Source organism: Rhopilema esculentum, chromosome 21 (genome assembly GCF_057945365.1).
Source record: "Rhopilema esculentum isolate cy_ngs chromosome 21, ASM5794536v1, whole genome shotgun sequence".
NCBI lineage: Eukaryota > Metazoa > Cnidaria > Scyphozoa > Rhizostomeae > Rhizostomatidae > Rhopilema > Rhopilema esculentum.
This window is the reverse complement of record NC_142835.1, coordinates 7227022-7241428: the sequence shown is the minus strand read 5'-3', so window position 1 is coordinate 7241428 and position 14407 is coordinate 7227022. Positions and strand designations below refer to the sequence as shown.

At 34.4% G+C, this 14407-nt stretch overlaps 1 protein-coding gene across 1 annotated transcript; it reads right to left on the bottom strand.

The window, feature by feature from the left end:
• Nucleotides 1-740: 740 nt before the first annotated feature.
• LOC135684914 (renin receptor-like) lies at nt 741-12448 on the bottom strand. Its single transcript, XM_089114989.1, has 18 exons — nt 12337-12448; nt 11484-11530; nt 10383-10517; nt 9225-9312; nt 8402-8451; nt 7767-7886; nt 6866-6925; nt 6405-6470; nt 5836-5872; nt 5354-5433; nt 4558-4611; nt 4243-4314; nt 3871-3948; nt 3454-3527; nt 2839-2962; nt 2235-2306; nt 1695-1754; nt 741-1061 (listed from the first exon to the last, which is right to left on the bottom strand). The coding sequence occupies exons 1-18, from the start codon at nt 12395-12397 to the stop codon at nt 861-863; spliced, it is 1479 nt and encodes a 492-aa protein (XP_088971115.1). The 5' UTR covers nt 12398-12448; the 3' UTR covers nt 741-860.
• Nucleotides 12449-14407: the final 1959 nt, after the last annotated feature.

Genomic DNA, 14407 nt, shown 5'->3' with positions numbered 1-14407 from the left:
ATCCAAGACAGATTCGCAGGCCAATCGTGGAACTTCAAATGTCTATAACGCGCGCAGACCAATCGTTTCTTTAATCGAGAGAAAATGAGAGAGAGACAAGACCAGGCCTGGAAGACATCAAATTTCCACCCTATCATATTCTCATTTAGGGATGCTCACCCAACCGTGTTTAGCTTTTTCCAGAGGCGGCACAGCCACGATTTGGATTCATCAACATTTCATCTGGTATGGTAAACACGTATCAAGATATGGCAAAACAGTATCTTATGAAAGACAAATCTATATTTGTATTTTTGAAATCGTCCTTTTAGAGTAAACTTTCCTCGATTAATTGTATTGGCGTGCCCTTTTAATTTGTTTAAAAGAACTTGCTAGGAAGGACCTTTACGAACCGAACATTGCTCCAAGGTTAGGGTGTCCGTAAAGGTACACCAAAGTTGGAGTGCATATCTGCAAATTATATGAAAACAAATTTTCGAAAAGAATCATTTTTCCAAGGTCCAGGTTTTAAAAACTCAGAATGAGCAATATCTCCGAGATACAGTTAGATGCCCAAAAAGTAGCTGCATCTTGAAATAGCACCTTTGTGCGAAAGAAATCACATGTGATATTGATAATTTAGTTTAGAAAGGCTGTACAGTAAACCATACTATCACCAAAAAACCTTCCTAAACGACCCAAGCCTCACTTGGTTTTCTGAACTCTAGGCAATGAAGTATCTAGCAGAAAGCAACTTGATCTTTCAATAATGTTTTTATTCATTCGAAAACAAACGATTGGGAGTACAAAAGAAAAGGACATTCTAAAATAAAGCATCAAGTAATGAGGACAATCAAAGTGACGTCATATTTAATAACTGATCAGTCATTTTTAACTCTTTGGCTTGTCATGCGATAAATTATGCTGTCTCTTCCAGGATCCATGTACCACATTACAAGTGAGATGGCGTAAACACTCAGGAACAGAACAACCATTAACCAAAACCACAAGTTGAAAATGACAGGAAAATTCTTGTTGTATAATGATGCCAATTGGATTGTATTTTGATCTCCAGATACCATCTAAAAAAAAAAAAAATATGATCGAAGATACCTTCAACTCAAGGCTACAATAAAAAATATGTATTGACAAAATGCCTTGGCTTTTCGACAACCAGCTAGAATCTGAAAATAGATGATGACCTGCCTCATCGATGAAGAGGTGACAAGGAACAAAATACGTGCTTCCCTTCTCTGACCCTTCAGACAGGTGTTACTATGCAATGAATAAGTACAGGAAAGCAGGTCGAGCTAATACAATGTTATTTCATATTGGCTTGGAATTCATTTAATAATTTCGTTCAATATATGGGTAACAATTTCGACTATTATCCAACAGACGAAAATAGCTTCAATTATGCATGAGACTTTTCCTTCAATTGAATAGCCAGATTTGATAGTCACAGTTATACTAAATTTTTCTGAGATGGCCTAGATCAAGAAGTCACTGTTTTTGATACACACGTTTTCAATGAGAATTTATTTTATATGAATATCTGTAGCCTGACATTGGGAAATTGATAGTTTGCACTAGATGCAAATAGTTGGCTGAAATGGATCAATCAAAATAAAATCTTTTATGCTGATTTCCAGAGTGCATTATCAATGAGATGACGTGTCTGGCATAAATTTCTCATAAAATGAAATGCAACCAACCTTGGCCAATAAAGATCTTCTTGTCAAACGACGGTTGTCATCCTCATTAGCACATTTAAACTAGAAACAAAGTTGACAAACAAACTAAGTAACTAACATAAGGAAAGACATAAACATGACAAAAGCATAGCTCTTTTGTATCAAAACAGATAAATATAAAAAAACCAGTGAAGATTGTACACATTCGCTAAAAAAACTCCCTAGTAACTTGGCCATGAAGCTTGGCAATTAAATGTTTGATAGGTTAAATTGCAGAACCACATGGTATGGAGGATACGTAATACGTAATTGTATTTTTGCTACCTAGCATCCGAAGGTAGTTTTTAAGACACTGAGAAGCTATGCTTATCGAGCAGTGTCCTGGTCGATGTGACCACACCTCCTGATTCCTACGCCTGGAATTACAGAGAGCATAGCTTCTGATGCAGCAGATATCCCCGATGGCTTACGATAAGATGTTGCTTGACCACGCACTTTCGAAGGTCCTTACATGTCGCCCCATCCAGTACAAAAATTCCCTATTGACGAAACAGTACTTACATTCATATTGCCACCGAATCCGGAGACAAGACTTGCCATTTGCTTGCAAAGGGACTGGCGTGCGTGATTTTCCTATAAACAAATTCAAAATAAAGTATATTTACTGCAAAACGTATATATAAATTGTATTAGGATGAACTTAAGGATTGCTTTCGAGAATCTAATGAATGGAAGAGCTTTGAATAAACTAAAATAATGGTTGCATTGTATTGTAAATAAACATTTATTTTCTCAGTGTATAATGCAATCTTTTATGAAGAGAAAAAAATTAGCAAAGCCCGATAAAGGGAAAAGATTTGGAGGTGAGACCAAGAGAGTGAGGTGAGACCAAGTTTGTTTATTTCAGTTTTGAAAAAAAAACAGGTTATAAGAGTCTGAAGACGTCTTAAGGTGGTAAGACGTGACTAAAGCTTTCCAAGGTTAACAAGCTTATGGAAGGAGAGGTGGGTTGTCGGAGAGTGTTTGCGAATTTGGCAAGGAGACTTGAAAAGAGTGGGGACAGGTAGAATTTTGATTGTTGAGTAGGATAGGCTTTAAATCAGAATGCCTACCAAGAACAAGCTTCCAAATCTAATTGTAAAGCAAAATGAAATCAACAACTTACAATTTCATTAGCAACATGGAGTTCTTGAAAGCGAATGTAAAAATCTTCAATCCCGTTCTGTCCTAAATGTGTCTTGACTTTGTCATAAATTCCTTTGTGTTCACCACTCTCTGAAACAGCATCCCTTACAAAGCAAATAGAATAGTCAGATGCGAAAAATAAAGGAATTCTACATAACAAAAGAAACTTGAAAAGCCTAAATATAAAGACTTGCACGTAGATTCGGCGAAGCAAGGTGCATACTTCATATGTCAGTGTTTACCTGATGATCGCATTAAAAGTAGCAACTAAGAACTGTCCTGTTCTATAAACCAAAAGCATGTACAGCTCTGCCTATACGACATCGAGGACTTTATGAGGGACCGGTAAACAATAACTTTCATTAAGTTTTATTTACATATTTTCTGTACAATTTTTGTTTTAAATAGAAATATGATGCTTGATACTTTATCCAGGATCTTCACAACTTTAATGTGATGAAAAATGCTGTTTCTACGAATTGTTCGCAAGGCATGAAGATTCCTTGTGCATTTTCCTTAGAATAGAAACAGATATATAAGCACGAGTTATGTTTGTGAGTATATGAGTTTCTGACAATTATGATTGCGTGCTTACTGATTTGACGTCTTCAATGTGAGCTGAGCAGCCAAAATATTGCCATTGTAAGCATTGACAAGTTTTTCTGTGAGCTAAAGAAGGAACATGAAATAATACTTTATCAAGGAAAAAACTATAGCTGACCCGACATCACATTAGAAAACGTTAGAAGAAGGAAACCCTGCAAGGCAGGCTGACCCGGGTTGGCTGCAGTTATCATGTAAACATTTGAAGATATTTGACCGTATACGGGCCACCCTATAAGGCGGGTAGCAGCAAACCCAGACTGGTGTAAACGTGGCCTAAGCTTGGCGTTTTTTCCAATATTTGGAAATGCGCCTCTTCCAAGATTGCATCACCAAAGATACTTAAAGAATCACTCTCATAAGTCATATAATAGGATTGATAGAGACAGTACGTGGCTTTTTTACTTACTTCAGGAATGATTTTCTCCAGAATCAGAATTGCCGCTTTAACTTGAGGCGAGTTCAAACCATATGTCCTTTGAAGCTCCTGAATCGAAAATAAGTTACCTCAAATAACAATTTTCCATTGTGACTTTTTAATATGCGTCATTGTGACTATGAAGAAGTATAACTATAGGAACTACTAGCGGAACTATAGGAATATAAACTGAAAAAAACGCTCTGCCGTTACCGATTATTGAGCGGCTATTGACAACCGTCACATCATGAAAGGTTCTTACGTCATGTTACGTGAGGAATACGGCATCTTTACGGAGATCCTCTCAAAAATGTATTTGGAATTCTAAATGAGACAGCGACCACTTTTATATATCAAACAAACCTTGAGGCTTGAAAATCCAATCATGAAGACATCAGGAATTCTGTCCCCGACTACATCGTGTTTAACTGCAACCTAAAAGTCATTTACTGTTATTCAGTAGCGACACTAAGATTGCAATCTCATTTCTAAAAGCAGTTGTATAAAGACAACAAATTTTCAAATAAACCCAAGTTTTAAGGAAATAAAAAAGAGAAACCAACCTAAAAATATGGGTTAGGCAGTTATTGCCACAACGTAAGAATGAAAAGTCTCTCTGATGCAGTTTAAGAGAGAAATGCACAACCTGGGCAGCTAATACCTAGAGGATTAACTCACCTTATTAAGAAGAATTTTTGTCACTGCCAATTCAGAAAAGAAGAGGAAATCAGCCTAAAAGAAAACATGAAATACACAATCTAGTCATTTCATAATAATTGACAGAATCAATGACTCTTATGAGGGATGGAACTTGACCAATCCATGACACACAGAAGCCACTTCACGATACACAGAAGCCACTCTACAACACACAGAAGCCACTCAACAACACACAGAAGCCACTCTACAACGCACAGAAGCCACTCAACAACACACAGAAGCCACTCTACAACGCACAGAAGCCACTCTACAAGGCACAGAAGCCACTCTACAACACACAGAAGCCACTCTACAACGCACAGAAGCCACTCTACAAGGCACAGAAGCCACTCTACAACGCACAGAAGCCATTCCATGACATACAGAAGCCACTCCACAACAAACAGAAGCCACGTCATGACACACAAAAACCACTCTCCGATATACAAAAGCCACTTCATGACACACAAAAACCACTCCACGACAAACAGAAACCAATCCACAACACACAGAAGCAACTCCACGACACAAAGAAGCCATTTCACAACATACAGAAGCCACTCCACGGCATACAAAAGCCACTCCATGACACACAGAAGCCATTTCACAACATACAGAAATCACTTCACGGCATACTAAACTAAAAGCACAACACATGTTTGGCCTACAACGCATGTCCATACTCAGTTGCAAATCTCACGCTTCATGCAATAATTGAGCAACTACATACGTAAAAGTCAAAAAATGAATTTTGCATGCACACGAGGAAACTTACCTCAGATTTTAAATCAAAATGAACTTCAGCAGTTTTCACTTTGACAACCAGTTGCTCCTTTTTTGCATTATATCTAATTCCTATAAATGGGATAATAATTTGATTAACAATTTGTGAATCATTTAGTGACAATTCTGTTTTACGAGCTTTGCAAAAATGTATGGAGCTACCTTTTAAAAAAATGATGAAATGATATTCAAATAAGTATTTTTTTCATATTAAGAAGAATACTGTTTCAAGCAATTGATGCTACAGAGCGAAATCATGAATATTATTTTTCTAAGTAAACAGATCTTAACTGAATATAAAAAATAAGAAAAATCAAGCCCATTATTCCTCAAAATAGGAACGTTCTTGGATTGGATTAAAAGATATCTTACAAAATGAGAGGCAGAAAATCTAATGGAAATTATTTGTAGGGTGGTACCCAGGGGTGATCTTCTTTGGACTTTGAATTGAAGGAATAAGAAAAGACTACATACCATCTTTATTGAAAATGGAGTCTATCTCATTCAAAAGCTAAAAAAGAATATCACAATTCCTTAAAAATGTGTTAAAGACTACATAAAACAGAACAAGGAACGATGTTAATTTGAAAACTAAGTTCATTTGAAGAAGTTATGGAAAGTGTAAACAGATTCCCTTGCACTATACAATACCGAATAGGCACAAATCAAGCAGGATGATCTATAAACGTTGTTAAGACATAAAAGATCTTCAAGTCAACAGTGATGGGGCTAGGAGCCTCCTTATAGACAGAAAAGTTAGCTGAAAATGTAGAGGAAGAAAGAAAGAAGCTGTTAAGAAGATGAAAAAGGGGGTTGTTTTTGAAACTGAAAATGTCCAACTTGAGTGGGTGTCAGTAAAGTGTAAAAATCTAAAACCTTGACAAAATACGTGATATTTTGCTTGGGAACAATGACCGAATTCGTTGCAATTACAACTTAACATTAAAGCTACAGATGTGTCTCTAAAATTCGTCTATATAACGTTGCTTAAGTATGCTTCAGTCAGTTCAAAACAACAAAGTTTGCTTTGACAAGCTGTTTACCTGTTCCTTGGTGTAAATGACCTCTCCTTTGGGACTTTTAGAATCCAGCATAACCCAGGAATTTTCCTGAGAAAAAACCGTTTAATTCACGATTATATTTTAAGAAGATGTACAAGAAATTTGGCTGCTTTCAACAATTAATGTACGTTACAAAAAATTCAAAATGCTCAGGCTGATCTTCAGCATTCAAGTTATTCAATTCCACATTAAACATAAATTCCACAGTAAAAATACAATCATGTTTAAATAAAGAGATGGACCAAGCTCGAGATAGCTTGGAAAAAGGAACAAAACCTATCGCCTCAATACTTGCTGCTAGAAGTTAAACGATTAAAAGCTTTTTTTGATTGTAAAAATTAAAACTATGAAAGAACTCTAAATGGCATAAAAATTTGATTGTCGCAACTGTCTAGTCAGATAAAGTCTTCTTTAAACACAGCAACAAACACAAAACAAAATACCTTTTTGTTCCAAACTACTGTTTGACTTTTTTCACCATCACTATAGCCAGCAGCAGCAAGCTAAATAAAACCAGTAGTATCTGTATGTTAACAAAATCACACAAACATTTTCTTAATTTGACAGTTTTCAACTATATCTGCCAAGAGCACTTTCAAGCAGCATTGTACGATTAAGGACAAGAATACCTTTTATTGCTGACCAAATAAGTAATTAGTCTATAATTCACCAGCTACCCTGTCAGTTTTTCTAATTGAGCATACAAAAAGCTGAAAATTTTCTCCTTTTCCTACAGAGATTTAATTCTAAAAATGCCACCATACATGAAATATCTCGTAGGAAACAGCAAAGACTATAATTTTCTTGCATGACGACAGATTTTACCAAAAACAACAAGGGCATGGTTAAATACATGTGCTTGAACAAGAACTAATATGGTTTTATCTTTAGCGATATCTTGACGCAGATGTGCGGTATGTTTAAAAATAAACGATGTATATTATAAACAAAAGCAATGTTAAATGGTAGGGAAAAATTATCTTCCTAAGTGGCAAAAAAACATTTAATAATATCAAATATAAAATTAAGAATGAAAATCATTCTAAATATATGAGCAGAAAACATTGAAAAACATTATTTTGAAATCTAAAGAGGGTGCTCTCGCCTCTATTAGTTTATCTATTGAAAGAGCTTCACCTTGAGAAATTCCTAACTTACAAATTCCCTTCAAATGTAGTTTTATGGCCTTGTAAACTGTTCTTAATTATTATTTTGTTGTTGTTGTTAAATGGAATTTGCATGTTTCTTTTGGAATTTCAAAATCAAAATTGAACTTGAAATAACTGAGAAGTATGATAAGGCTGTCTAAAGTGGTCAGAATTTGACTAAATGTCATTCACTTACATCTTCATCAGCTGATATTGAAAGTGTATACGATTTGCCATCATAAATGTCGGATAGATGGCTAGACAGAGTCTTTTGATGTGACAAAGACAACATTTCTGTTCTTGAAGCATCTTCTTCCTACAAAATGTAAGCAGTCTGATCAATGCTATCTGGTAAAAAGAAAACAGCCAGTGATAAATAGATTTGGTAATAGAATAACAGCGTTTTTCTAACAGCATTTAAAATGTTAAAAGCATGATGAACATTTTCTTTATCATTAATATTCTTATATCTAACACACTAGGATTTATTTGAGACTGCAAAAGCAAGGAAAGTATTTCATAGTTGGGCTTTGCAAGTTACTTAGAACAATGTTCATCTGAAGCAGCCTGCAGAGAATGAAACAACAGAAAATCATCAACAGGTAAGCAGAAATTAGATTTACAAGCAGACAATCAATAGCTTGAAACATGGAATATAGCGCCTCTGGTAGGCCCAATGTTTGTACTAATCTGTGGCCACAAACCCTTCTTATGTTTGAATCAAATTACAATTTTCAAGCAAATTTTTCAACAAATATTCCTTCTATTTCCTCATTACTTTATACTTATTGCCAATGAATGGCACAGAAAAATAAGGAATAATGCACTTACACTAACTTTAACTGGAAACCTTTCTGAAGCATGAATGTTAAGATCTACACCTGAAAAAGGGCATACCATTATTTCAAGAAAATAAAAATGCCTTAATAAAATTGACCTCACGTTATCGCTCTATTGCAAGCTCTTCTTAAGTCATAGATTATATGGGGAAAATCATGAAATAATGGCAAACTAATCTTGATATCATTACCTTTGTATCATAACCTTGATATTGTAACCTTGATATCATAATTTCAGTACTCAAATCACTTTTATTTTTATTCAGAATTTAGGCTTTTAGCAATTAGACTTTTGAATAAATTACCTTAATTAGCTTAGTGCTATTGTCAAAATGACATAATGACAGAATGACTATTGAGAAGGACATAATGACTGTTATTTGCCAAATCAAAATGCAAACCATTCTTAATTTTTTAAATGATGTAAGAACACTGAGCAATTAAATACAAAGGGGAATATTAAACTTCCCTTTTGAGCAAGTTAGAAGGGTGCTGAAGTGCACGATGAAAACTTCCCTTCCATAAGGGCTCAACCTGATGCTCTAGTGGAATCCAGGGGGGCAACCTCTCATTATTTTGAGCTAATTTTTGGTGAACATTTCCTTCAATTTTTTTTAATTTTGAAGGTAATATACCAGATAATCCCAATTAGCAGAACTTGGGTCAAAGGGGGAATTTTTTGCACCCAAGAAACTCCCTATCAGACCTTCTAAAGAGCATATGCTATATATATGATTCTTATCACAAGTTTTATTATGATAATAGAAGTCCAGCAAAAGAGGCATAACATCAAAATAACATAAATCCATACATACCTTTTTGAACTGAATCAACAGTGAACAGGACAACAGCATCTGGTCTACTGAAAGGGTTTCCTGAGAGCAGCCCTCTCCACTCAATCTCCTAGAGACACAATGCAAGAAAACTGGCTATTACAAAAGTATATATAGGTTATTTCTTAACCTTCTGAAAATGAATGTGCTTAATCTAGGTGATTTAGTGAAAAGTAGCAAATGACTCTCTAAGTCTGAATCTAGTGCATGAGTCAATGCATTATCTTAGAAAGTAGAGACAAAACATTCAAGACAAGAGGGTTTTAAAAACTAAAATCAGATTCTAATTACTGTTGAATAGGTCTATTTACTATTTAACAAAAATCAGAGGTATCTTGTTAAATTAAACATTGGTGGAGAGGTAAGCCATTGGTCTCCTTTTTCAAGTGGTCTAGGAAGGCACTGAGACACATGTGGGTTATAGCCTGCCTCAAACTGCTTCCTTGGGCTAAGCTTATTAAGGTAATTTTCCTTCTAACCATATTAACTAGAAGCCTTTGCAGACCTAAGACACATAAAGCAAAGGATGTTCATGTTATTCTTTTAAAAGCATGGAGTGCAATTGCAACAACCTAACATGATTTGTAGTGTGCATTCAGCTAATTCTGGTTTTTTTCTTTTCCTTGCTCAATCCTTGCCAAAATTGTTGGAACACTTGTGCAAAGCTGAAGCTTTTTTTTGAAAATCCCCCCCCCCCCCCCCTACCCCTCATTGCAATATTGTTCAATTCAGCTGTTTTGACGCTGAAGATGTAAAATTTTCACTGGAAGCTGTATGAAAGTATTGAAAAAACAAATCAACATTGTACGGGGGGAGGCGTTCCAGTTATTTTTGGCAAGGATTGTAGTTCTTTCATTCTGCTCTATTTTCAAAGTGTGTTAGCAAAACTACCCACTTTTCCAGATGAACAATGTAACCCCAGAACTAAAAGACATTTACTAGCAAAAGGGCACTTGGTCAGAGGGAAAGCAATTTTTTTGATTACTTTTACCAAACATTTACTTTTAGTCAATCATATTCAAGGAAACTGTCAATCTTTTATTCTCAATGCTTTCTATATAAGAGATATTTGCCTTTACACAGTAAGACACAGGTTAAAAGAACATATTTTTCAACATTTCAAATAAGATACAATCTTACCTTAGGAGTAGAAAACCCAAGAGCAAGGGAAAGAACACTTGTGATTTCAGTGCTTGGAAGTGGCTTTGGATCCCTTGTAAACATCACAGAAGTAGGCTTGTTGAGGATGCTGAGTGCAGATTCATCACTTGGAGGCTACAAAAGTTGGAATATCATACAGCATAACTAGCACAACATTTCAATCAGTACATGGACATTTTTATTGATGATAACATGTTGAAATTGAAACTCTTATTGATCCCTCTTGACCACTTCTAAAGCTATAATAAAACTTCACAGTCAACAAAGTATATATAAAAGGAACTGACATTTTTGCTGTCCTTAATTAAAAGCTTGATCATTTTATTTTTTATTTTTGAGCCTAAATTTATGTGACAAAAATATAAATCAAGTAATAGTCATTGTTGTACAACAGAGGTATTTTGGTGAAAGTACAGATAAAGGTTTACACAACTTCTTAAACGTGTTACAAATTTATTGCTGGTTAAGCATCATCCCTGATGAAAGGAGGTAGAAATGTGTAAATGATAGAAATACCATAGTGCACATAAGCAAATTGTTCACTACAAAGCATCTTGGGATTTAACCAAGACTGACTGTTTAATGTTCATATTACCAATGGCACTATCAATTCATCCAATGACTCATGCTGATAAAGCAAGGCAGTTCCTTTTGTTTCATTTAAAAGTAATTAAAGTGAAAGAACATTCGATTCTGGAATGACTTAACAAATTAAGACACAGCCTCCTGGAAGATGAGCTGTTATTTTAGCTACTAACTCATCATTTTCATGCGCAAACTAAATCTAAATATATACTGCAGTAGATTAGAAGCAGTTGAAGGTGAATTGTGTATATTTTCAATTAAAAAATTAAATGCATCTTTCTGGTTTCATGAATCATCAGCTCAAAGTGTGTAGACTATTTTGCTAGGATTTTCAAGATACTATTTTTCTGTGTAAATTTAAAGGGTGGACATTTCTTTGACATGAAATGTCATTTTAGTTTTCATGTGTGCATTTTTTTGGATTTTTGCCATTAATGAACAAAGGACAAATACCTATTTCATATTTGAAAGATATTCAAATTACAATTAACTCACCTTGTTCTGCACAAATTTACCAAGCAAACTACCTTCCACACAAAACCCTGAAAAATTTGACAAAGAAATATATATATACAAAAAAGATGAATCAATAAAAGCACCAATAATGAAACAAGGAACTACCAAAGGCAAGAACCAATGAGTTCAATTGAGGGGTAACTATTTGAAAAAAAATTACTTTGGAGCCTTTTTTGATGAGAGAGTTTAGATGTTCAATGGGCAAGATAGTTATGTTTACAATTAGTCAAGCCTTCCATTCTAATGAGGATATTGTCAATATTGTTATGGAAAGTTTCCTTGTAGTTAAATAAAAAGCATTTAAACAATGTTGAAATTTGATCATTTACATAAATAATTATTTTGAGAAATTTCTTCCTTTTCTCAATTTTATAGTGACATGTTCCTGAAATATTTCTGCCTGCAATCTGAAAGTTGGCTATTTCTATGTATTCTGCTATTTTCAATTAAATACCTTACAGTAGATCCCTTGTGCTTGTTACGGTTTCGCTTACTGGCTTAATATAACTTCTATACACAAACAAAAATGAGGGTATGGTATGATATCAAAATCGAGCTCCTAATAATCACGAATTACTATCTTGGCAGCTTTTTATGTTATTACAACATGAATAAGGTTTGACTAGGGAGAAAGCCTGAAACACAAGCTACAAAACAATATCAGTTTTAGCCGTAAAGTTTGCATATTAGGCCCATTTTCTCAACGGGTCATGCCCCTGCACTCAGTACTACCCATCGATTTTGTCGGATAGCTGGCCAAATGATTGTTCATTTGACTTAGGATATGAAAAACTCATCATTTTAAAAATGCGTATCTTAAAAGAAGGAATACCTATTGACAACAATACGATGCAGATGAGTGGAATTTCCATCTTCTTCTCTGTGAACGCCATTTAATTCCCTTGACCGAATTTGACCTTCGTTGCGCTTGCGCCAAGTGCTCCTTCACAGCGCATGACTCTGCAATTCTACAGTACAAACTCCAAATAGAGAGAATATTTAGAAATTCCATTATGGAAATTTTGACCTCACGTATTATGCATATGCTAAAACTAGATTAAAAAATTTTCTATTAAAAAAGAATTAAAATAAACAAATATAGAAGTGCCAAAATTCTAGAGAAGTCTTTGTTATATTTGTTTTTGAATGCCATTAAATTGGCATAGGATGTAGCATAGATGGATACAGAATCAAATATATTTTGATCCTGAATCTTAGCTTATATCTATTAAAAGTGTTTCCAAAAAAAAAGACGAATTTCATTTATAATTTCTCAAATATATCTTTTAATTTTTTTACTATTTAGCGCAGGTTCTCCGATATATCATTGCCCACTTCTTTGCAGCCCTGGGTATGGCAAAAATTCAGTCAATACACAACAAGCCAAATGTTTCTTGTTGAATAGGGAACCTGCAGTAAACCACCAAATGACTCTGGAATATCTATCATGTTCATCCCATCCCACCCCTCCCCCTATCATCAAAGTCTTGTGTTTTCAAAAAAATTTCCCTGAATTTTTCTTCTTATTTGAATCAATCAAGCTATCAAATGTTTTTCTGTTTTTACATTAATTGCACATGGCTTGTTAGATTGTTGTAAAATTCTTCTTTTTGAAACTTTACCAGTCATTACAAATAGAAAAATTGTCTTCAAAGGGCATTTACTTTACCAAATCATTTCAGGCAAGAAGATTCACAGATTATCAAAATTTGATTTCACCATTAAGAGACAGTTTTGCTGAGAAAAACATGGGTAGCCTGTGCTGATGCATCATGGGAAAACATGATTTATTAATTAATGAGCATGAGTTGTTTGATGCTTTAATTTTTACATCTTGCACAAAAATTCACATAAATGAAAATTTACTGAATCAGAAACTTCATCTGCTAATCATGGTTTTTCTCATAGTCGAGAGTTGCAGGTATTGCTGGGCATGGTCAGACCACTGTTTATAGGTATTGCTGGGATTTCTGGGAACTACTGTTTGGCAATGATTAATAAGGGTGGATTTGAAATTGTGGCACTAATTGGTCACCTATACCGATCTTGTGCTTGCGTTTTTCTGATTGGCCTATTTCAATCCACAACTGGGTATATATTTTTCATCATGTTCTTTTGGACCCTGATTTTGACGTTATTGCTCTGAGGAGTGTCAGACGAAAAAGCTTTTAGTATGTTGTGAAATGTTTGCTTTTTTTAAAGCCATTTTCAAATTCTGTACTGCAAAAAAATTGTAAACAACAATATCTTTCATAAAGATAATTAGAGAGAATAAAACAAAAAATAGTTTCATAATCTTGTTTCAAAACACAAAAATTTTTCTTAATTATTAAATATGTAAAGAAATCAAATTACCAAATACTGTATGACAAAATCCCTTTTTAATGTGGTGTGTGGAAATGTTCAAGCATGACTAAAGTATTATTTACTGACAACAACATAATCTAGTTCTCTAAAATGAGGTTATATCACTTGGGCTTTGGATTAATAAACTCCGTCCATAAAAGTATCATTAACAACTTAAAAAAGATTTATCTCTATATCACATTGATGTCATACTTCCATCTAGTAAATTTAGAGGTAAAGGAATTCTCTTTAACAAGTCATTAGCATATCAACATGTTAAAAATCTCCAATAACAAATCATCTTAAAGCAGATTTCTCCCTGAAGCCTTTTCCAGAAACTACTGAAGTGATATTCAATGGGTCCCATTTGAACATTCATGTTTACCAAATACCAGCTTTAGATACTTTTGGCTGCAGATAAAAGCTCGACTATTGAGATCACGACACAAATTAATGTGAGAACTAAGAGAATTATGGCAAAGTTTTTTGGCACAACTGACACTGCGTTGACGAATCTACTTGTGTAAAGGATCAGCCTTGCTCTTGTAATCTTGAGC